Source organism: Corylus avellana, chromosome 2 (genome assembly GCF_965113065.1).
Source record: "Corylus avellana chromosome 2, dhCorAvel1.hap1.2, whole genome shotgun sequence".
In the NCBI taxonomy this organism is placed as follows: domain Eukaryota; kingdom Viridiplantae; phylum Streptophyta; class Magnoliopsida; order Fagales; family Betulaceae; genus Corylus; species Corylus avellana.
Genome location: NC_142491.1, coordinates 7,459,779 through 7,486,233, shown reverse-complemented (window position 1 = coordinate 7,486,233; position 26,455 = coordinate 7,459,779). Strand labels below are relative to the sequence as shown.

General features: G+C 32.1%; 1 protein-coding gene across 1 annotated transcript; it reads right to left on the bottom strand.

Moving 5' to 3' along the window:
• Positions 1-8,759: 8,759 nt before the first annotated feature.
• UMAMIT9 (nodulin MtN21 /EamA-like transporter family protein) lies at positions 8,760-10,991 on the bottom strand. Its single transcript, XM_059604184.2, has 7 exons — positions 10,687-10,991; positions 10,514-10,576; positions 10,205-10,321; positions 9,849-10,101; positions 9,568-9,729; positions 9,294-9,445; positions 8,760-9,148 (listed from the first exon to the last, which is right to left on the bottom strand). The coding sequence occupies exons 1-7, from the start codon at positions 10,887-10,889 to the stop codon at positions 8,923-8,925; spliced, it is 1,176 nt and encodes a 391-aa protein (XP_059460167.2). The 5' UTR covers positions 10,890-10,991; the 3' UTR covers positions 8,760-8,922.
• Positions 10,992-26,455: the final 15,464 nt, after the last annotated feature.

The window sequence follows — 26,455 nt, the reverse complement described above, 5'->3', positions numbered from 1 at the left end:
AATGCCTTTTGGTTTCAAGATTCAACATATGCTTGCATGCCATATAGGGTTCATCATCGAATAATCTAATATTGTTTGGTTGTATTTTTTGGGCATGACATTTTCATGATTATTATTAGGAACATTATTGTCTTTAAAAGTCCATTAGTTTTGAATTTGTGACAATCGAAGTCTTGAGTTTTGGTCGAGTGACAAATAGGTTCTTTTGGCCGGCCTTAAATGAAAAACTTGTCACCCGTCATATTGTCTCAGTTAGACAAATGCAAATGTGACGTGTATCTAGAGATATATTAGATTGCCATGTAAGGAGATGGTAGAACCGTAGAAAGTAACTTTGTCCTCACAGAAGGGCAGTGGAGATTGCTCCACCCCCACGCATTTCGCAAAGGGTCCGGTCGGGTGAAAATTCACCCTTGGATGGCTTTCCCCACCATGCACACTTTTGTGGGGGTAGACAAGAGTGGAGCCACCCCATTGCCCCCCTTATAAGGTAGGTCTCCACTCCCACCAGCCCCCCACTTTTGTATTGTTTATCCTTTTTAGCTCAAAAAAGAGGAAAAAACTAAATATCCATCCTTGAGAGGATGTGTGTATTGTTGGTTAGATGAAAGTTTGTGCAAATAGAAGGCGAACATGATTTGGATTTTGGTGTGGTGTCGGGTCAAAATTAGAGAGCTCAGTTGTCGATTGTGAGCACAGCAAGCAGCTATAGCCTTTATATGTTTAGGACCCTTTTTGTGCATGCGTCCTGTGGAGCATGAATAGGAGTTCCACTTTCATGCCTCTTCCTTCTTTTCCTCCCTATAATTATGACTTTGCATCCTCATGACACTTGCTAATTACTAGATGAAAAAAAAAAAAAGGGGGTTTTATTTCCTTCTTTTTAATTTAATATCTTAACAGTTCGTTTGGGCGTGTGATTTTAAACCAAATTGCAAAAAGTGTATGGTTTGAGAGTGATTTTTACAAATTTACAGTTTGAAAATGTAAAAATAAGAAACAACGTTTTCAAATTTTACTAAATGTTTAACTGTGTTCTTTAAATTTGCGTTTTCAAATTGCACGTTCTTAAAATTGCTATTTGTTAATCACACTTTTTGAAACCACAAACCGAAACAAACCCTAAATTCTATATTTTTGAAAACAAAAAGCTGACAACTTTAGAAAACATTTGATATTCTATGTTTGATAAAAAAAATAAAATAAAAAATTATGTTTTCTTTTGTTTTCTCTTTTCAAAACAAAGACATTGATAGACATTAAAAACTACTTTTACCTTTATGTCACAGCAGAACACGTTTTTAAACAAAAAGTCTAAAGATTTCACATAAAATCTTAGTCCTCTTTTTGATGATTGAAAGCAAGCAAGCATCCCAATAAAAATCTGAAATGCCCTACTTGGAGTGGGGTTTGAGGTATTTGAAGGCCAAATTGATCCATTTCCCAGAAGGCAGCCAGCAAGTGGTTGAAGACATCTCTCTTTCGGGAAGGCAGCAGGGCCTCCAATTCTCCTGGTGGTAGGGTACTACAAAAAGCAAACCAAAAAGCTTGCCATCCTCAGCAAATCTTCCAAAAATTTAGTTGCATTGTTTTATTACGCGTTGAAGTATATTTTTGGACGGCCGGATCGGACGTGACGTCTTTAGCTTTTTGATACTTTATTTTATAGAGATCTTAGGTTATGCATTTGCGATATCATGGAAGACAAAAATAGGTTACGGATGACTGATCCTCTTAAAAGTTTAGAAAAACTTCACTTCTTAAATTATCATGCATTTTTAAATTTTATAATGTGCAAGCGTGTCTGATAGATTAGTCTCTTTTAATCGCTTCCTTAAGTTAAGATTTAAATGAAATGACCAAAGTACCCCCGGCTAGGTCACGTTGTGGGTCTGTGGGTCATCAGCCCTTTTTTCAGTTTTTTTTTTTTTTTTTTTAATTTTTTAATTTTCTTAATTTAAATTAAGGGTTTATTTGTATTTTTACAACACCAAGTCAAAGATGACAAGGAACTTGGATAATTAAGTTGGCCGACTGAAATGGTGGTGTCTTTTTCTAAGGCAATACGAGTTGGTATAAAAGTTGGTAAACATGTCAATTTCATTAAACTGAGAAATAAAAGCCTTGCCATCAAATTGTGAATTTTTGGATTTGAAATGACACCATTAATAGCTTTGTTTAGAACATGTTGTATATATTCCAATGCCACCAAATAAACTAAATAGTAAATCAGGAAGCAGATAATTATATATAAAGATAATTACATACAAAAATCAAGCAAGCTAACTTCAAATCATCAACCAATAATAAAAACCAATTACAATATATATATATATATTCTTTTCTATTCAATGTGGGGAAGGGGGAATACGACAATAGAGTTAAGCTTTCTAAACAACCTACTTAAATTAAAGAAAGATTTTACCGCTCCAATGACATCCCCACTTTCAATGTTCACGTTTTTTAAAAAAACGAGCATTAAAACCATCTGGACCAAGTGCTTTGTTGTTTTTTAACCTCCTCATTAGTGCTTATTCGTGTAGGTTTCTTTTGCTTTTAGGGATGCTTGGGGATATCCTTCTTGTTTTTGTTAATTTAATTCAATGAAATCCTTCCTTATCCAAAAAAAACAGAAAAAGAGTTGGTAAAGGAAGAAAATCTTGATCAGGATTGGAGCTGCAAAACGTTAGAATAAGCTATATTTCATGGTTTTGGCCTATAACATCTCCAGTCATTATCAGTAGTAGCTTTTTAGATCATCATAACAAAAAAATAAAAATAAAAAAAATAAAAAACTTTTGAGATCATTAATCCCTGTGGTGCCTATATATGGTGCATGTCAACGAAGAAAAAAGAAAGAGAATAATATTAATAATAATAATAATAATAATAATAATTAACATAGTATAAAGGAATTATTTTAGTTAGTGTGCTTCGTCACTCTCATGATCTCAATATACTATTGGCTATTTGGCTGCTTTCCTTCCTCTCATATAAAACAGATTTAGAAATTTATTTATTTATATATATATATATATATATATATATATATATATATATATATATATATATATATATATATATATAATCAGCAACCAAATCGAATCAGCACTTGATCTACTCTCTGTGCAATATGTACATCCTCTTTTATTTATACTGTGTGTTTGTGTGTGCCGTGAAGAAAATGATATTGGTATCTTCTAGGAATAACACAAAGTATACCATGAATGATGCATGCAAGAACTTGTTCACTAAAGTTAACCCCTCCAAAAAAAAAAAAAAGATAGAAAAAAGGAAGAAGCAATTTTAATAGATTAATGGGAATGGTCCAAACAAACAGAGAATTAGCGTGATTGGGTGGGTGCTGTCTCCATGTTTTTAACTGTAGTGGCTCCTACAAAGTGCTTAGAATTAGCATCAAAGTGGAGAAATTTAAATGTGAAGAATCGACAATCATTATTCCATGATTAGGCACAACTCACCCTAGTGCTATCCATGCAGATTAGCATTGGTTTTTTTTTTTTTTTTTTTTTTTTATATGCAATCCCCCACCCCCCAAAAAAAAAAAAAAAAAATTCTTGTTAATATATATATAAAAGGTAAATTAAGTCATCCATTTTTATTGGTTTAAACTTTTTGAATAACTGGTAATTTAACATAGTATCAGACCAGAAGTCTTGAGTTTCAGTCGTGGTGGGGAAGTGTTATAATAATATAAAATAGAGTAATACTACATACTCAACTGACAACTCTCCATCCTACTAGACTGATGTGACAGTGTCTATAAACTTCTCTAGTCAGCTCTGATCAGTTTCTGTGATTTGATTTAAAATCGTACTTTTGAACTGCAAAATTGCAGTACAGAACGCACTGGTAGATGAAGACAACTATTGGGTAGGGGAAAAGAGAAATATGCGGAAGATCGACAATCGTTGTCGCAAAAACAAAGCACCACTATATCCTACCCTTAGTTGTTCCTGAATTGAGTATCACAATTGGATGTGTGTGTCATGATTTGTTAATTTGTTTGATGATGAGTATGATCCGCACTACTTAGTGTTTCCAACTTGGCTCTCATGAATGAATTTGGCCGACCCTTCCAAAAGAGAAAGCTATAGAAGAAACAAAGGATTTGTTTACTTCAGATTCGGTTTTGATACTATATATATATATATATATATATATATATATATGTTATCTTTTCTTTTATATATGTATTTTTTTGAATCTTTCTTAATAATATTGTTAAATTAAAAAAAAAAAAAAGGGTTCATTTTGCATGGCATGTAAACCTAGCTACCTAGGCTGCAATATTATATATGTAACTTAAAAAGGAAAAAGATGATGCCAAAGGCATTAATTCTTCGTACCCATTTCATATTAGATGATGTGATGTGTTTTAAATAGTTTTATTTTTTTAGATAACTGATATGAGAAATCACTTAAAACAGTACGTTACATTAACAATGGTAAACTAATTAGTGTGATAAACGTACGGTGCAATGATGATTAAATTCATTATTTTCTATTAGCTTAAAATTTTAGAAAAAGTGATTATTTATTATGCGTCTTGACAAAATGCTTTACTTGTCGTTTATGCGAAATTTGTAATTTTTTTTTTTTTGGTTGAGAAAAGCATTTTCCAACTTTTAATTGCTGACAAAACGACATGAAAATAGCATTTTCTTCTACATGCATGCATTTCCCATATTTTTATTGTTATTAATTATGCTATATTTCTGATGTCATTTTAATTAGCTAATGCTTATTGCTTAGATGCTTAGATGCTTGTCATTAGAGAATGTTATATATATATATATATATATATATATTCTAAATTCTAGGAGATGTGAAACGAAACTTCCTTTCCATGGCCGGCTTGTTTCTTAATTAATATATATCCTTCTTTTTTCGTCGTCAAGGTTCCAATATTATTCGTATCTGTTTAAATATATATGGATTAGAGATGCCTTATTCTTCATGCATGCATCTTAGTTCATATGAAAAATTCTGTTTAGAAACTCTCTCTATAGAGCAATTTCCTTAATCATCAAGGCTTGCATGTTATATATATTGAGAATATACTTTTGATCTCAATATATTAGAAGAATCCGATGCCTTTTTTTTATTATTTATATTTATTTTCATCAAGTGGTTGTATTAATCCAATAAAAATATATGATATGCCTTTTCCAATTATCATCATCATAGATTAAAATTTATAATAAAATCTTTTAATGGAATAGTAAAATTTCAAGTTTGGAAATTAGTCATCCTATTTATAAATTAATGATAGTTGTTTATTGACTTTCTGTATGAAAATGTTTTTATAATATGTTTAATTTTAACTAGTAAATCATTTTCCAACAATTAATAGCTGAAATGACAACATTAATCAGACAGTACCCGACATTGACCCTTTGGCCTCCACTAAAAAAATGCAATATGCCCCATGTTTTTGTTGTTACTTCGATGTCATTTTGATCACGCATTAATAACTATTATGAATTAATGTAAAGCATCATTATGAATTCAAAAAGGACTACATATGATATAGGATCATTAAAGGTGGTCGTTTAGTGGCTTCAAAGCAAACTTCGGGCTTGTCTGTGATTTGTGTTTGAGAATTTAAAAAGTATTTTTAGTATCTAAAAAGTTATACTAAACAAAAGTTAAACAAAAGTTGACGTGTTTTGTAAAAAATTTCAAAGTATTTTATTTTTAAAACTTTTTTACTCTAAAAATGACAAAAAAAAAAAACGTTTTTTTTTTTTACTTAAAAGCTCTATTTCTCAAATATAATCTCAAACATGCTTTTCATATGTTTAGGTAAACACTACTGATGGGGCTAGCTGTGTCAGGCTATCAAGCCTATGAAGCGCCTATGATTCTTACCGTTAATTAAGCATGCTAACTATTCTAGTTGCCCCCTCTTGTGGGGCGGCTTCGCTATTTGTAAGAAATTCCAAAGATGGCTTAATATGAATTAGATGATCATGCTTTCATACCTAAGCAAGAGAATTTCAAAACTGACCCTTTTTGTATAAGAATTAATTCATTAAGATGCTTTGTCATTCAAATTGTGCAAGGAGGGAGAGAGAGAGAGAGAGAATAAGATCAATGATCTTTGCCCAACTAAAGTGAAATCTGATGAGATTCAAAGAAGGCTATTGCCGATATTCTTTTGCAATAAGGAAAGAATGCAAGTAGCCCACTTCAACCTATTCTATATGCATGGAACCATGGGATCCCCTTATTTGTTTCAAAAAGAGAAGCTTGTTAGTACATATCCTATGGTACCACGTTATTTGGAATTTGAATCATGCTTTTTCTTTCAATTTACTCGGAAAGTTGACAATTCATAAGGTCGTCTTATTTATTTACTTGTCACACACTGTTGACGTGACAAAAGATTCATTTTACGGTCCATATTTAACGTTTTATATGTGTAATGTGTCATTTAAAATGGATATTCTTCGTTTCGCTTGAAATAGAAAGAATCTCATTCCAGTACCATGACATATAGCACGGTATCAATTACTATTTGATTCATAAGGTCACTTATTTATAAACTTGTCACACACGGTTGAAGTGACACAAGATTTATTTCACGGTCCAGATCTAATGTTATATATATGCGTGTCATTTAAAATTTGATATTCTCCATTTTGCCTGAAATTGAGAGAATCTTATTCTAGTACCCTGTACATATATCACAGAAAATTCGTACAACTTCGACCATTGGAGATCTCGAATACATGTCAGTGATGTCACAAGTACCCTATTATATGGGGGTTGGGACAACACATGCATATATATACCCCACATCATTTTGTGATAAAATTATTTTCTAGAAGAAAAACATATTCTTTTCAGAATTTGTATCTATGCAAAGGGCACAATTACCTAACCCCATTCATGAAGTGGTGACAGCTTCTATATATATATATGCAATCCAAGACAAAAATGATTCGCTTTTGTATATTTAATTGTAGATAGAACAATTAGCTATCAACTATGGATAGGCTTAATGCAGATATATTTATGTCGTTATATATCAGAATAGGAAAATGAAGGTAATTGGATATTCTCTATGCATAATATATTAGAATCTCCTGCATGAGTGCATTCAATATTACTTAGTGAGTAGGAGAGCATGAGCCCTTTCATGAATTAAATTAAGAGATATAATTGCCATATATATATATATATATATATATATATATATGAGAATCTGAGATGACATGTCAGAAAAAATCATCAATTTTTATTTTATTTTTAAGTGCTGATCAAAGGGCTTGATTATTGTAAAGGGCTTAATTATTGTCAAGCGGGACAAAGAAATTTTTTTGATGACAATAATTTTGGTAAAGCGGGACAAGGAAATTCATGCAGTAAGTACTGTCTTATGTATGTGTACAGCTTATTGAACCTTAACATCATACTACGATAAATTTTTTTTATAAAAAAAATAGTAACTGGCGTGATAAGTGTTATGTAGATTGCTACATTCATTTGTAAACGTGGTAAGAGCTTTGTGACGGTCAATATTTTACTTGCTAACGTTGTAAGTACCACATGAATTGCCGCTTCAATTTGTAAAAAAATTGTAGTAATCAAGGGACACTAAATCAAGTAAGACAAATTTTTGTAGAGGTCAACTTGTTTAATGAATTCGACGTTTGGCTTCTAAGGTCTTATTAAAATGATTATCATCCCTCACATGCAAAAGGATTAGACTCTGCTCCCACCCACCCACCTTCCTCATTATTAGACTGCTAATGGGATTTTTGATTGAACCTTAAAATTCTTTCTCGCTTATTGATAAAAAACCGGGCAACACTTCACACACCGATAGGTACCCGAGGTTGGATAGTGACGTAAGATGGGATTTGAGAGTTCCTTTCGGATAGGAGAGACCACAATTCTTCACTTAGGATAGAAAAACACCAACACCACAATACTCCACTCCACCTTGGGTACCTATCACACACACACACACACACACACACACATATATATATATATATATATATATATATATATAAGATAATTGTTACAAGTATTATGAAGAAATAGCTTCAAATTAACCCTAATAATCATATATATCTGCATAATACTTAAAAAGTCCTTATAATCTAACTTGGGGTATCATCATAATATTGTTGATATTTTTCAAACAAAAGAACTTGTTATATATATATATATATAAGCAATGTCAACTATTTTATCTCTATCAAAGTACCCTTCTCATCAAGAGCCCTTTATGCTGCAGAATAGAATCAATAATGAGGGTGATTTAACTTATCGATCGCCACCACCCCAATACTATAATGCTAGAATCTTTCATACTTATTAGCATTTTTTTTCTTTTTCAATGAAAATCCTTTCTTGTTGTTATAATCAAATGATGCATATGGTCTCTCCTGCTTGTGCTTACTCATTTATAGAACTACCTCCAAGGAATATAGTGGCATCAGATGCAGAAATAGAAGGATTCTGACAACATTAGCAAGCAATATGAATATGTCAATTTCAAGCACCATCCATATATATATATATATGATGAGTGGAATCTGAATCAGACGTCAGCTGCTATATATATGGCTAGCAAAATTCCAAAAGTTATTCAGAGAGAGAGAGAATTAAAGGGGAAATTACACAAGGATTCTTATATAGATCAAAGTCTTTGTTTATTAATAATAATAATAATATTATTATAATTATATTACAAACAACACCCCAAACTCCAATTATATCATAACTTTATAAAGGGCAAAAAAAAAAAAAAAAAAAAGGATGACAAAACGGGGGATGCAAAGACAAAAAAGCCCATCCCCATTCATCCGTTCCTATGATTTTGCTTTAGTGATCTCTTGGCTGGCTTTCATGGGGGGTTCTTCATGGAAATGGAGATGCTAATTAATGGCAGCAGGAGAGAGCAGCTGCTTTCTTATCAGCTTCTCCCTTCCCCATTTGAATATTTCCATTAGCTTCAATATCTTCAATTCCTGAAACTGCATTGCCATTTACTTGACCACCCTTTATAGCATCTGGTATCTCCTCTTCTTTATTTTCCATGCTCTCTTTGTGCTTTCCCCATAGCACTGAGTAAAGGCCCACAACAATCAACACAGAACCAAGAATCCTGCACCCACATATATACATATGGATTCATTTCAAGAAAAATAAGCATATTGGGTAAAAGGAGAATAATATATACACTCATGCATGCATGCATACATACATGCAAGAATTCAAAAAAAAAAAAAAGAGGGTAGCTATTAAATTACCCTCCAAGGAAAATCTTTTCTGCCAGGATGAAAGAGCCCATAATAGCAACAATTATCATCATCAAGGGGCTAAAGGCAGTTGCAAAGACAGGTCCTTTTTTCTTTATCACTAGCCCTTGGACATAGTATGAAATGCTTGATGTAACAATTCCCTGCACCACAGAATTCGTAAAAGATTAACACTTTAACGATTCAGGAAAAGCGATAGTCATATTTGTGAGCGTTATAATTACACTTCAAAACACAACATGCCCGCGAAGAAACAGAGTCTTACAGCATAGGCAGCTGCAAGGAGTCTCATGTCAAAGCCAATTTTCCAGGCAGAGGGTTTGTGTTCCATGACAAAGGTGACAGCAATGGCCTGTAGAGTGCCCACAAAGCACACCAGAGATGTAAGAGACAGCTGATGGTTCCTATATGTCTTCAAAGCATGAGCCTGTTCATAAGAAAGTCACCAAAATCAAAAACTCGTGTCAGTGAAAATTAGTCTTTGAATCAGTAAAAACTTTAGCAGTCTACTAAATAGCTTTTCGAGATTCTTTTTGCATCGCTTACTTGTAAGACAAAAAGACCAGCCCAGGCAAGAGTGGCAATGATAAGGAACATGGTTCCCTTAAAAAAGTCCTTGTCATAAGTGCTTCCTGAGGAAGTTGTCTCAAAAGAGTTGTGAGGGTGGATGTGCTTGGACCACACCAACTCCACAAGGGGCCCTTTGTACAAAGTCATCAACATAGCCCCAGCTACTGTCACTCCAGTTCCCACCATCTTTGCTTGGCACCGAGCTTTCTTCAGGTCTAGCTTCTCCATCCTGCATAAACATATATATCAGTTTACTTAGCCAAATTAGCTCATATATATGGAAAATGGAACAGAATTTGGTAATTTATGATGATTTTGGTTGATATTATTACCGGAATATGACAGCCATTACAAAAGTCATGGCAGGGAGCATGTTGCTTATTGCACATGAGAAAGTTGGTGATGTGAATTTCAGCCCCGCATAATAGAAGTTTTGATCAATCACCGGCCTATATATCAAACACCATCAGAATGATTAGATAAAGAGTCATGACATTATAGCTACCTATATAGAGAGAGAACTCGATTGATAAGGTTCACCGAGCGCTCTTGAGTGCAAACAATTCATTGAGAACGCTTTGCACGGTGTCCCAGATATCTAATCGGGGCGTATAAAAGAAAAAAAAAAACAGAGGACTAACCCAAGAAGAGCAAGGACAAAAATCTGCATGAAAACTGGAAATGTAATCCTCGGTTGCTTTTTCCTGGAATATTGCAAACAGACATTCATGTGTCATAATTCTCAAAAGAAGCGGAAAAGCAACACAACACGAAGACAAGACGGTAAAATTTAAGGTGGTTCGGCTTAACAAACCTCTCAAAAATGAAAGCAAAGGGGACGATGACAGCGGTTGCAAAGGCATGGCGGTAAACCACCAGAACATAGTGGCTCATCCCTCTATTGAGGGAAACCTTACTGATGATGTTCATGCCAGCATAGCCAAACTGCAAAGATATCATTGCAAAGTAGGGTTTGGAGCTCTCAAGGAAGTTGCTGCAGCATCTGAGCTTCTCCATTTTTGTTTCTTGGGAAAGAAGAAAGGAATCCTTTCACCAAGAAAATGGTATCAAACTGAGAGAGCAAAGAAAAGTAGAGAGGAAGAACACCTGAAGAGGATATTGTGTTTCTCCCTAGTAGTAAGTATGGCAACACTCGCTCATATTTATATTAGTGTTGAGAAAACTGTTCATATCTAATGTGTATATATGATATATATATCCACTACTCTACATATATTCATACTTTTGTGGAAAATGATATTCTATTGGAAAAAAATTGACCACTAGTAAATTGTTGGAGTCGATTCAGCAAATATATATATCCAAATGAAAAAGAGAAAATTGGTGAGCATGCCATAATATATGGTGCATATCATTCAAGTTCTCTGTATTTTATAGATTAAAGTTATGTATTCTATTCGTTTGAAAACAATATTAAAGTTAGGTGTTCTATTAATATTCTTGGGGAGGTGCCACCACCCCCTGCCCGTCTTACCTTTTCACTTAGGAAAAGAAAAGAAAAAAAAGTTTGCAAGAGTTCTGTTAACCGCTGAACTTTTTACCAAAAAGTTATATATTTTATACCAGTAATTCTTTTCTTTTAAGAAACTATTTAGAGTAGTACAACTTTTACTATAATTCTTTACAAATTTATTTGACAGTCCCGTGAGTGTCATTTGGTAATTGGTACCACCTGCCATGGATGAACAATAACAAAATTTGAATATTATTTAGTAGGTAACGTTATAAGTGAAACGTGATATGTCACGTCAATTTGTAAGTCGTACATGATCCAATTGCAATATATATATAAGCAAAATTAAAAACCAAACCAAGTTGGGAAGGGGACTACTACAAGAATCTCCTTATACGAACTCCTTGGACAAAAAGGGCTAGCTATAAGATTAAACAGCCCAAATATCTCTTTTGAAAGATCCTAAAGAGATAGATCCTAAGATCTTTGCAACCACCTATATATATATATATTTTCTGAGATAGAGTTTTTAGAATATGAAAGGTATTACACCTATGACCTAGCCCTAACCCAAAACATAATATCAGAAATTATTTTATGAATGAATATTTGGACATATCCTGCAATATTCTCTTATTTCTCTTTCTTCAAATCACATAGACCCTACGTAGTAGTTAACATATAATCAAACATACAATAAATTTATTTGAACATATATATGACTAGAGGGTGTTAAATTTTGTTTTTTTAGCAATTGATGTGGCTCCGACCACATACTGATACATGTTAACGAGTTGTAAAAAACTTGTAGGCCAATTGTAGGTCTAGCATTACTAAACCTACAAATTATACTCAAGAGGGTCTTATCCATGAAATTCTGAATTAGGGCTAGCAATTTTTTATGGGATCTGCAAACCTGACATAAACTTAATACAAAATTAGTAGATTCGAGTTGAAGGGTCTGACTCGTTTAATTAAATAGATCGGATTATGGTTGACTTATATAATTTTATACTAGTGCACTAGTATAAAATTATATAAGTCAAGCCTAATCCGATATATATTCTATATTAAACTAATTATAATTTGTTTTAACATCCATCTACTAACATGTTTTAAAGCGGAGTAGCATGATGAATAGTCAAGCCAAATTAATTAGTTGCCTATAATTGGGCACTTGCTATAAGTGAGAAATGTAATCTCTCTCTCTTGGATTCCTAAAAGTTAGGAGGGGACAATTTTATTTATTTTTTGGATGATTTAGAATATGGGTGGCAATTCGTGTTCACGTGTCAGGTACATGTCACGTGTCAGGTACGTGTGTCAATACGATCCAAACTCGACATGCGATATTTAGGGTTGAAAATTTTTGACATGTTCTGTGAACCCAACATGAAATTAGCTTGTTGGAGTTAAGAGATCTGACATGTTTAATTGAATCGATCGGGCTAGAGTTTATCTATATACTCTTATATCCATGCCTCATCAACATGACATGTACCTAGCACGTGAGCACGAATTGCCACCCCTATTCTAAATCATCTAAAAAAAATTGTCTCCTTCTAACTTTTGGGAATCCTAGAGAGAGAGATTACATTTCTCACTTATAGCAAGTGCCCAATAGGCAACTACTTAATTTGGCTTGACTATTCACCATGCTACTCCACTTTAAAACATGTTAGTAGATGGATGTTAAAACAAATTATAATTAGTTTATAATTAGTTTTATAAAACATGTTAGTAGTTCATTAGCATTGAAAAGGTTTTACGTGCAAATTAAAGCACATATTTTAATTCTAGTTAAAGTACTGAAAATAGTTAGTAATGCTGGCCAAACTCAATAAATATTAATTGGATTAATTTTTTATTAAATCTCCCTTTGGATAATATATATAATCAAGAAAAAAAAAACGATTATCACCTAAGGATTATAAGCAATTATTGTGTAATGTGTAATGATTAGTGATAGAGAGCCAAACAAATGAACTCAGAAAATTTATTAAACTGATGTTGTAAGAGTTTTTAAATTAAAAAATGCAATTCTCTCTCTCTTATCTACCACTCACGGTCTGCCATGTCAGTTTGAAAAATTTTCTGGGTTCATTTGTTTGGCTCCCTAATAGTCCTCATGTGTAATAATATATAATCAAAAGTACAAACTGAGCTTTAAGTCTCAAATATTCAAAATATCCTTAATATATAATTTTAAATTAAAAGAGTCAAACTTTTAGATATAGATGTTGTTGTAACCTAAAAAGAAACCGAAAACACTATATATATATATATATATATATATATATATATATATATATATATATATATATATAACCTTTATTATAATTTCCATACAAAGTGATGTGACAATCTATAATTTGTGAAATAATTAAGAATATATGGTTAATAATCAACCACTAATTAATTAAATTAACACGCCATATTTGTTTTGCTTAATAATTTTCACCAATTATGGACTGTCATATAAGTTCATAAACATATTTGTTTAGAAGATAGTTGTAACAACTTAGGAAAATAGTTAGTCACATATGTGTTATCACTCCAAAATGATTAGTCAAATTACAATTAGAGTTCTCTAGAATCACTTATAAAACTTAGTCTCACCTAATAAAAAATTAATGTGAGATTTAGCATTTATGAGCTCCTTTATAATGCACCACAACTCTATGCTATTTAATAAACTTTTTTGAGATGACGTGACATTGAAAATCAATATTAGAAAATACCAGTTGTGGAACCTCGATATCAACGGGTTTATTAGCTAAATGGCTATTGGCACATACAGTACAACCCGTCGATTATCAATATCACGTCATCTTACTTGTATAATAATCTATTGAAAAACATTTCTCATTCTTAATATATGACCGAAATGTTACAATGAGTAAAAGTTCACTCTTTAGTTGTAGTATTTGATCTTTCTAATCAATCCTTTACAATAATAAAACATTTATAAAATTTGAATCTCCAAAACTGATAATGGGTACAGTGTACAAGTGGAAAAAGGAACTATTTTAGCCTAACACTTCATGTGGGATCTGATTATATATATATATATATAAGAAATAGCAAAGAAAGTTCTAATTATCCAAAAGAGAGAGGGAGAGAGAGAGAGAGAGAGAGAGGTGGGATACGCGTGGCAGCATAATGGTTTGGGCATCCGAGTCACCTTGGTGGTGACAGTGCTGAGGTAAGCTGCTCATGAGTTAGAGCCCATTGTCAATTAAAGTAATGGACCCCATAATGACGTGTTTTTTTTTTAAAAAAAAAAAAAATTTTGTTTTTGTTTTTTTCTTTCTTTTAATTTCTTTTGGGCTGTGCAAATTGGTACGTTGGATCATCTTTCAAGTCTCAACTCAACTTTTTTAGTGCAAAAAAGAAGGTTCTTCCTTCCATTATAAGTACATCAACTGAGGAGACAGTTAACGTGATATTATAATGCTATTTATTAATAATAATTTTTTATTTTATTTTGTGTCATAATTTTTTTTATAAATTTTTACGTGAATTTATAAAAAAATTATAGTAAAAACAAACATTTTTTTATTATTATTTATTTTAAAGAAATTATTCACTTGTGTGATGTCTAGCTTAGTAAAACCTAAAGAACATAAATAAATTGCCATAATTCTCCTTAATAATACATTTTTTTTTTTTTTTAAGGAGAGAAAATTATATATCCTTAAAATTACTACACCACGCATTAAGGTATAGTACAAATGCATTTGCTTACACTTTAATGTAGTGCATTCCTATGGTATGCAAGTGGCCGACGTAATTGTGGTTAACTACCACTAGTTAATGGAACCAAGCTACCATGTCGAGGCGTATATTTGGCACCTTTAAGTAGGCAAAAAAGGCAAACAAAACTAAAAGATCAATTATTTTGTCAGTTGGCTAGAGTTCGACGGCTAGATTTCATCTGCGATTCAAAAGTTGGCTGATACTGACCCCAGGGTTTGTACTTTGTCTACAACCCGTGCATTTGTAGTCAATTTCCTCTTAATTAGAGTAATGCTAAAAATAGTATTTTTATTTCACCTTTATTTTATTTTGCTGACGTGAAGGTACCAATCAACTTTTACATAAGCTATTGTTAAAAAAAAAAAAAAAAAAAAAAAATCAATTGTTGCTCGACAGTACTACCACATCGATATGATGAGATAATAGCAAGATAAAAGTGTAGTCTCTAATATTACTCATCCTCTTAATTATAACATATCAATTGTCAACAATGTTTGTCTAAGTGACCAAATAGAGTCGAACAATCATTGTGGATTGGTAACCTTCATGGTTGGCCACATGGCCGAAAGTAACAGGAGGTCAGGGCCTGGCCCCTTGGTTTTGAAATTTTCCTTTTACTGAGTTAAATGTAAGGGTGAAAAGGAGAGCGGTTAACCGCTAGCCTGTTTTGAAAGCAGTTAGGAAAAATTGATAACCGCCTAGGTCGTTACAATTAGTGATTTTAGATTTTTTTTTAAACCGCTAACCGCTTATATACATATATATAAATATATAAAAATACATGAAATGTATAAAATTTTAAATTTATATAAAAATGTATAAAAATATAGAAATGATGTGACATTATCGTATAACCATAGAAACGACATCTTTATATATATATATATATATATATATATATATATATGTTCTTTTAAAAAGCGGTTAGCAGTTATTAAAGTTATTAATCGCTAACTGCCGGTTGACCTCCTACGCGGTTAGTGAATTTTTATCCCTAGTTAAATGTGTATATTTTTAGGTGTAAAAATTGGGCTTAGCCCATCATTAATACGTCGGCCTTCGGATAAGAAATTTTGGTTCGATCCCTAGTTTGGCCGGTGAGTTATATTTGCCTCACACGTCGCTATATATATATATATATACATCTTCAAATCCCAAGCGATTGGACTAAGTGGTGAAAGCTTTGGATTTGGTGGCATTTTTATTATATATATATATGCAATGTATACATCATCAAATCCCAAGCGATTGGCCTAATTAGTGGTGAAAGCTTTGGATTTGGTGGCATTTTTATTAAGTCTAAGATTTGAATTCCTTTGAGTGCAAACAATTTTTTAAGACCATGCTCACAGCAAAACCGAGTTTTACTCGATCCGTGTGAGAGGTACCTTTCCTCTTTTAAAGAGTTGAAATTGTGTTAATTTCAAGTTGAAGCTAGTCACGTTGTTAGAGATAGGATTTCATATTAAAATGTGTTTGGGATGCTCATTTGGTTAACTTATTTTACTTTATAATTATTAATGAATCGAATAAATTGACATTACAAATGTTTAGGGCATAATTTAATGTTATTCTACGTAGAAAGTGTTCAACTCCATCAATTGACAGTTGCTATATATAGCCTATGCCTATATGTATATATATATATATATATATATATATATATATTCCGTCCATGCTACTGGTTACAATTTATTAGAATTCTAATATAGTAGCCTAAGAATTATAAAAGATTGTAACATTAGCCTTGCAAGGTGGACCTTGCTGATTCACACGAGATTCCAAGTGTCCCATGCGACTTGAGTCAAAGAGTAAGCTAGTAATGCTTTCGGCTATACGTGACTATAGCCATCTAGGGTTTGGCACTTTACCGCTTCACCTAGTAGCACGACGCTTGTATTGTTCTCCCACAACCCCATTTTCACGGTTTAAGCTGCTCCCATTGTACATGCATGCCATTTGAGCATTTTAAATGAGGTATAAGGTGGTAACATATATATTCCTCATGTGACAACATATACATCATTAGCTTTGTTAAACCATAAAATAGTTCATTTCCATTTCACTTGAAATGGAGAGTATAATGTTCCCCTTTTAAGTGGAACCAATAACCTATCTTATTAAAAAGAGAGGTGCATGTTTCATTCATTACGACGGTTTAATTTATACATCATCTAATGGAGGCTTGGAGTTTAGAGATTATTATGGCAAAATTGCATATCAAATATTAATGATTTAGATTAATTTTATTTAATTAGTATACTGTTATGCGATTGCCATTTATTGGGGAAAAAAAAAATAGCGGATTTTGATCATTTCTAGTTGAATGTCAGACGGATAACAGTCTACTAAATGAATAAAAACCCAATTGCTGATTTTCACTTCTGATACTTAAATGTCAGACTCAGACATATAACAGTCTACGAAATAACATTACTCCTGCTTAAAATATGTGTAAACCCTTGATTTGCTCGTCGTTTTCTTGTTTTCCATCTTGGTGATATATATGTATAGGTCAGCAATATTCAAAATCCAACGAAATAGGAGAAAAGTACTATACCACAATAATTTGCACTATATGCAATATGATGATGAGAGCAAAACAATTAAGCATGATATATATATATTCACAAACAGCTAAAGCTGGCACATGAAAATTGGTCTTTCTCTCTTCCAAGTGGAGCATGCACCAAATATAAAATGGGCGTCTAATCACCCCCCAATCATCTCACATGATTCGTCACCATAAATGCTTTCATAGATCGCATGCTAAGGTGCGTGAACAGTACATTCGAATCACATAATTATCCAACAAATCTTCGTCTCTCTCTGATGTTGTTGTTGTTGTGTTTTTTTTTTTTGCTCTGCTTATGTGTTCCACATCTGCATTATTTGCGCGTCACCGGCATGCATTTCCAACAGACAAGTATGGAGCAACCACACACATGTGGTCTGCCTCTCTCCTTCGTTTTTTTTTTTTTTTTTTTGAAAAAAAAAAAAGATAAGGCTGCAGATGAGTTGGTTGGTCTATGACAATTGTAGTAAATAAACTCTATGGAAAGCCGGCATGGATGGCCTTAACAAGAGGATGGATTGGAGTTGTCGTTGTTTTTCATTGTGGAAAATTGTGTGTGTGATTGGACTCAAGTGCAAGTGCAGGTGTGCTGAGAGAGGAGAGTGGAGAGATGTCCCACATGGTGTGGATGTGTTGGAACTTCTGAGGCAGTTTCATATTGAAGGGAGAAACAAGCTGTTATTGTTCATTCCTTGTCTGTTCTTTTGTTCTGATTCTTCTCCTTTTTCTGTTCGGGTATATTTGTGTTTTTCATTTACGAGAAATAATGCTATTCAATAGATTAATATATACACGACAGCTGTACAACTGTTACGATCGATGTGTTAGTGAAAATCATTTTTGATTTTGATTTCTTTCCACTTTCCAAACTTTTCGTTTATTTTATCGTTTTCTATTTGTGTTTTTAAATTTTTAATAATCTAAATGGGTACTGAAAAAACTTGTGCAGGTGCAAATTGGAGAAAAGGAAAAGCAAGCAAGTTGCAAATATAAAGCTAAAGTGATGACTACCTATCCTTGGTTCTCAAATTTCATCAGCAACTAGCAATAAAGCAAGCTAGCTAGCTAGGAGCTCTCTGTCATATATATAGGTTTTGCTATTTTATTTTGTTTTTGTTTTGGCAGAAAATAGCTTAGAAATCTATGCAATATCTTGAAGGATATATCAGTTCTGCATGGTAATTGAACATATAATTATGTATACTTATGATGTCATAATTAAAACTCCATTAATATATATATATATATATATATATATATATTTGACAGGACACATAATACGAGGACCGATTATGGGCTGACATATGAGAGAGAGAGAATTTGGAGCTATGTGGAGTAGAAGCTAGGCCACCCAGATTGCAGACAATGCTGGAAAGCAATAATCAATTGCAAATATCTATTGGGAATTGAAAAATTATTGGTCAATCATCACCCATAAATGTCCCTTCAAGCTATTTAGTAGACAGCTTCTCATACGACTCTCATATAACTAATATAATTAGATATAACGTGTCAATAAAATCAGTAATTAATTAATTTTTATTGTCGTATTATCTTAATTATATGTCAATTAATAGTCTAATAAATAATATTACCTTCTTTTTCTGAAAAATGTAATTATCTCAATGGAAGAAACAATTACAGAAGGCTTGATTAGTTGAGCTATTTCTAGTCCAAATGTTCTTGGCAAGACAGCAAGTTCTTTCAGCATTAAACAAAAGTTTCTCTATTCTTCTTTGTCAAGTGAAATTCCTCTCCTCCCTTCACTTGGAAACTACTCTTGAAGAGGGAAGGCTTCGAATTGAATGGATGAATATCGCTGAGTTTAGAATCATGTGAAGATCTTTTTATAATGACTCCATTAAATAATGTGCATGCTATATAACCTAGAGATTAAAAAAAAAAAGAAAAAAAAAAAGACAATTAAGGAATCCCTTCTTCCAAATAGAATATATATTTATAATCTCCAAACAAATGCCTTCAGATCATGAGGTTTTGGCTGCCACTTATATATATATACAAATTAAAAATCCCCCACTTAATTTGAGTTTCTTGGCGAAATCATCATGAAACGACTAGACATGACATCACAAACTGATCACATGGTCATCAAGTACTTAATTCTTTCTATCCTAGGAAGCTGCATGGACTCCTCATGCATTATATATAAGAATCTCTCCTTTATTGCTCAACATGCAACAACAAGAACTATGAAAAATATATGATTATAATAATAATAATAATAATAATAATAATATCAAATCTTATCTTATTTCATCCTTTCCATTAATATCCCAACAAATTAATTCCTTATATATAGATATATATATATAAATAGAGAGAGAGAGAGAGAGATATTTACTACTCAATATCCCATGCATGTTCATGAAAGCTTTGTTGGGTTGCATAAATCCAAAATTTCTAAAGCTTCTTTATCTCCTGCATATTTGTTTCCACGAACTTCTTAGTGTTAATTTAGAGAAAAGAAAAGGGCACGAAATGGTCTAGGACTCTAGGCCAGTGAGATCCCTTTAAGCAAAAGCAAAGACAATATATTACAGCTTTTTGCAACTTCAGAACAAGCCCTACATATTAATTTGACCAAAAAGCTCTTGTATTATTGTTATTGACTCTATAAGATCATCAACATGATTCAAAACGCAAAAAGATCCAGTCAAAGATTCATTTTTATTCTCCCCCCAACATATCATGAATCTTTACGTGAAATCAACAACACTTTCCCAGCAAGCTTTTCTCTTTTTTTTTTTTTTTTTTTTTCTTTTCTTTTCTTTTCTGTAGTACTACTCCCTCATGCACTGATGAATTTGCTTTTAAGTCGGTCGAAGCCCTTCTCACAGTTCATGGAAAATTACAAAAAAGCAATTGCCTTTCCATTTCAAACTTTCCATGCTTTTTACACTCAGTGTTCATTAATTATTTTTATAACCCAGACAATTTTTCACAAACTGATCAGAGGGAATATATATATATATAAAATTAAACGCACCAACATTTTAGTGGATTCTGAATAATTGTAATTAAGGGACCCCAAATCTCCATTATTATATAATAATAGTTAACACATGTTGCTGATCTGAAGGTTTGTATAAGTGGGGTCATTAATTTAGCTTTATATTTTATAATTGTTGCACTTTTTTAGTCTATAAGCCTGTAGTTTAACTTTTAAAAACTATTTGTTAATTATCTCTTCTTCAATTTTTTTTTTTTTTTTGGGCAAGTAAAACTATTTGTTTTTAAACAAAAAAATCATCAGATCGAGTGACACTCTATTTATTAGTTTCAACATTATATATAGCATGATCATGATGCATGTCATGATAGGAGGCCAGAATGCTTAGCGCTAGGGCGGCCGAAATGCAGTGTAACACATGATTGTTTACGACATCGTTTTCATGTACGTGATTTAATTCTCTTTTAAGCTTTGGATTTCTTGTAATTTTTTGCGTCTCTAAATCCAATAAGTTAATTAATTAATCCAGCCCTTAATGGGCCGGGGCGTTACACACTTCAATGGTTGAGATTCAATTTTTAACCTAAACTAACTAAAAGCCCCCTACTTTAATTGAATTTTCCTTTTGCCGACACACTAGGACTATAGGACACTTCGATCCCTGCATGCTTTGTTCCAACAAAACCCCACTTTAGAGGCTGAATGGGCACCACTTGCGACTAATTTGAACACGACCTTTTCTTTGGATTTCAGACCTTAGTAATTTACTGTTTGAATTATTATTTGAGTAGTAAATATGAGAAAGTTTTTATAAGATTCACTTTTCTAAATAGAAGAGCGGATTGTCTGAAACTTGTTCTGACAAATAAACCTTATAAAAACTCTCTCACATTTATTGTCGAAATAAGTAGTAAATTCGGTCAACAAAATTGTTCGGAATTGTTTCCCTTTCTCTATATTAATAGACTGACATGCATGTGATGGGTTGGGCTGCCATCAGTCCTTTAGAGAGTTTATAGTCCTTTTGGTTCTCAGCCTAATTTAAAGGGTAGTGGAGTTTCTGGGTTGCCAGAGTTCCTCTTCCTGGGCTGATGCATTTCATCATGTTAAAGCACTTTCACAAAAAGAAGTCATGTCCTATTGTCCTATTGTTCTATGTATTGTCCAAGACAAACAAAACAATAAAGCAATAAAATCAGAAAACATAAAAGCTTTAACCACATTAGACGACCAATTGCCTAACTAGCTAGGTCAACAAAAAACACACACAGGATAACATTATGGATTACAAATGTTTAACTTAATTTGATTCTTAAACTTAAAACCCATTAAGTAAACGCCCTCAAGTTAACTCAGGAACTCAATACAGTACCCAATTTGGTTTAAAATCGCACTTTAGATATGCAAAAATACAGTGCCAAATGCACTCTTAATAAAACGTCTTTCGGCTCTTACTATAAAAACTATACTTGCACCATTATTTATAGAATATCGCACATTTCTATTTTTCAAAAACTTAAGCAAAACACATGGAATATTAATTAAAGTAGAAGGTAAATGATAGAGAAAATTAATGTTCAAACTCAAGACAATAACTTATTGATAAGAATTAATTGATTTAATCATTTAAGTAATATATACTGAGACGAGTAGTACTTTTATATATATATATATATATATATATATATATATATATATATATATAATTCAAAAGCAAATCATGTAAAAATAAATAAAGACTCTAAACCTACCACTTCATGGGCGGAAAGCATGACTTATAATACCCTAATTAATTATATATTTATGAATTGATGGTGGTAAAAGAGAATGGTATATCCTGTAAAGAAGAGCAATATTCTTCTTATCCTTCTTTTACTTTTCAATTTTCCTAAGCTTCCTCGCCGCCTCTAGCTTGGCCCTCTTCCTAATCGACAAACACATTTAACATTTAATAATCAATGATGCTGTGGAATTTGTACACCTCGTCTTTATATGCAAGCCTGACTACATACATGTTTCCCCAAATTCAATGAATCTGACCACATGCAGCTGCATATATTTGAATCTCACCAAATTACCATTACTAAATGCAATAAGGTAACTTTTATATATATATATATATATATATATCCGCTTCTGCCTACCCATATTTCGCTATTCGCTTGCATATGTGAAAATAGCAGATACGGTATTCACCCGGCACTACAAGAATTTGCTTCATTAATTAGTGTCGAGATTATTAGCGGCAACACCGGCCAATGTCGTCACTAATAAGAGCGCATTAGCAATGACACAAAAAAGCCGCAGTACGTTAATACTAGTATTAAGGGCCAAAACTTTGCCCATAATCCATATGCATGGTTGGGTAGATAGTGGATGCGGAGCCGTTTTTTAACCGCCCACCTAAACACTCTTGTCTAGAACATGTGGGTCTCACAACTTTCTCTTTTAGATTAGTTTAAATTTTTATGAAATTCGAGCAATCTACTAATGACATGAAATCTCATTTCCCCGCAATAGTCAATTAGTCATATATTTAATGAAGACCAGATGTTTGAACCCGTTTATGAAATTAAATCATGGACACGTTTCTTTGTTTAGGCTAACTAGCTAGTATATGTGCTTACATTTCATCAACAATCACTAAACATTAGCAATGGCTTGAGTTCGAGACGGTAGCCAATAAATGATCACTTATTTTAAAAGTTTAAATTGATACAATATTATTAATCAATATTTTAAGATTAGTATAATTGTTTCAAAAGTTCTAAGTTGATAAACAATAACAATGATAATCATTATTAAGTGGGATGCCAAATATCAAACGCTTCTTTTTGAGGAATTAAAGAAGTCTTTGCAACCTGATCAAAGCACTTTGCTCAATACAAAACATTAGTTTATTAATTAAAATAAAAAAGAAACTTTTTAATTAGTGAATGTCGTGGATTGGCCCCTAATCCACTCTCTACTTACTAATTTATCAAGTTATTATTATTATTATTATTATTATTATTTTAAGTAATTATCCAGTGCTATAGTACTTTAGTACTCTATTTCACGCCTAGGCTAATAGGCAACTTGATTTTTTTTTTTTTTTTAATATCGATATAAATAAAGAAAATCATATCGAACATAAATACTATAATATTGTCCCACATTGCTCGAGTATGAGGAGAGAAATGTACTTATATGTATACTCGCATCCTTCTTGACATGATGCGTTTTAAAGCCGTAATAGCTATGAACTTATTATAACTCGGCAGTTTAGCGAGTAGTAGCTAGATGTGTGACATTTTGGGAAGTTTAGTTCGAAAGAGTAAAAAACGGACAATATTATATATTGGGGTGAGGTGGAGTGTTACAAATAAATACTCCATTATGTTATTTTCACAAATTAAAATTTGACACAAAATTCATGGATAATTTTTTTTTTTTTTAGTGTGTGTAGATAAAATTTAATGTCACTCTCATTATTGTATGGCATGAATCATGTTGAAGCACATCAAATCACTGCTTGACAGAGGAAGATCACTTTGAGTAGTATATAATTAGTGATGTAAGTGGAAGATAATTGCATCTTTCAATTAGCCTGGCCTATTAATTGTATGGAAAGAGAAAACTTTTCCTAGTGCCTTGGATAATGCACCCATTAAAAACTCCTTTCATAGGGAGGATTAGATATAATTTTTACCAATCGGGTGGAAGTGGCTTAAGATGTCATTAATTTACCTAGACAAATTATTTAATTAGAACACAAACCTTATCTTATGCGGCAACTAAACATGTACTTAGGCATAATCATTACCTTTTTTTTATAGTCATAAACAACCACTTCATGTTTTTTAATTTCTTTTGGGGGCATTTTTTTATTTTTTATTTGAAAATATATATATATATATATATATATATATATATATATATTGTTTTGAGTTGTTTCTACTTTGATTAATGTTTTTTGTTTTGAGGTGGTTCAGTCACTTTCAATATGGTTTCTTTTTTTTAAAAAAAAAAATTTATTATTTTTATATAATTTTAATTATTTTTATTATAAGGAGCACTTGTTTATCATACATTTTCCCTTTATTTTATACATAATATTGTTGTACAAAACAAGAAGAAAATGCATGGTCTCCAAAAGATAGTTCGATCGGCTGGAGACCACACTTTATAAAGTGGAAGTCTTTAATTCGAATCTTCCACCTCTCCTGTATGGACATGTAAAAAATTAAAAAATAAATAAAAAGAAGAAGAAAATGCATGGGGCAGATAGGTACACAAGGCCCAAAAGTCAAAAGAAATTACCGTTGGATTCGTTTGGTTAGGATCAGTTTGGGATCAAGGCCCAATTTGCATTTGCCTTTTTTTGGGGCATAGGAATTTAATTTAAAGTTTTTTTTTTTCTTATTAAATTATGGAAATATTCTTAAAAAAAAAAAAAAAATTCATCGTGTCAAGCTTTTTCTAATATCCACTTCAGATCTTTCCTTGTTCTGCTTTGGTGCTTCTCATTGATTGCTGCAATAGGTGCTGTGTAGGGAATAATGTTTGAAGTATGATTTTTTTTTTTTTTTTTTTTTCCGGTGGCTTTTAAAATTATAATTAGATCAAAATTCAACAATGATCGTCTTAAATTTAATGATAATTTTAAAAGTCATATCACATTTAAAAGTATTGTCACTTTAAACTGTCTTTTGTCGCTGTCAATTCAGATGGGGTCAGACCATTTATTTGACTAATTCTCAATAATTTTAAGTTTTATTGCAATTTTTTTTTTTTTTTTTTTTTTTTTGGTGGCTTTGGAACTTTTGTTGGTTTGTCAACCCATTTATTTGTATTTTATTTTTGTATTCTTTCCCTTTGAATTGATTAAAAAAAAAAAAAAAACTTCAGATCTTTCCATTAAACAGTATTTGGATTGAATGAGAAAAACAATTATAGTACAATTGCACATGGGCATCAAGTGCAATCAATTCAAAGGCAAAGAAGATAAAACCCTAGGGATCTATGACACTCTGAAGACACATGATCCTTCTTTGCCAATCAAGTACATAAAAACTTTAATGCAAGTTGAAAAATTGGGACACAGATAGATGTATCAATTTCTTCCATCCAAATCTTATCTATAATTTGTTTAACAGTAGTTTTTGCTAGACTCTATGCCGCAGTGTTGGAAAAACATAAAAACATGATAGAGTTTTATAGTATGTATCTTTTATTAAGAACTCACAAATAAGAATCTTTGTAAGTGTTCTATAATGTATAGTGATGCTTTTCACGTTCAGATTTAAAAGAATTTATCGATGATATTTTATTACAAGAACAAAACACATATGTCCACAACCTAAATGCTATGCTTTTAACTTCTATCCTATGAGTTATTTATAACCAACCAAGAGATACAACTCTTGGTTATGGAAGTTACATATCAAAGAGATACAACTCTTGGTATTATATGGATCAGCTTCTCATTGTAAATATATTGGAGTCCAATTACTAACACGCAGAATTTACGTCAGTGCTGATGCAACCAATCTGCCAACTCGGCGGGGAAGCTATAACCATGCATGTGAAATTATAAGCTAACAATGGGCCTAGGTTAACAGAAAATGGGGCAGGCCTATAGAATGATGATGGCAATTCTTTCATAGAGGACTCTTAATTATCTTATTATCTTGGGGGAAATTTTTCTTCAAAATAGGTGAGACTGGAAAGAAAATTGGTTGTGAGAACAAAAACAAAGTTTGGCAAATCGATTTTTTTTTTTTTTAAAAAACTATTTTTGAGAACAAAAAAAAAAATATATA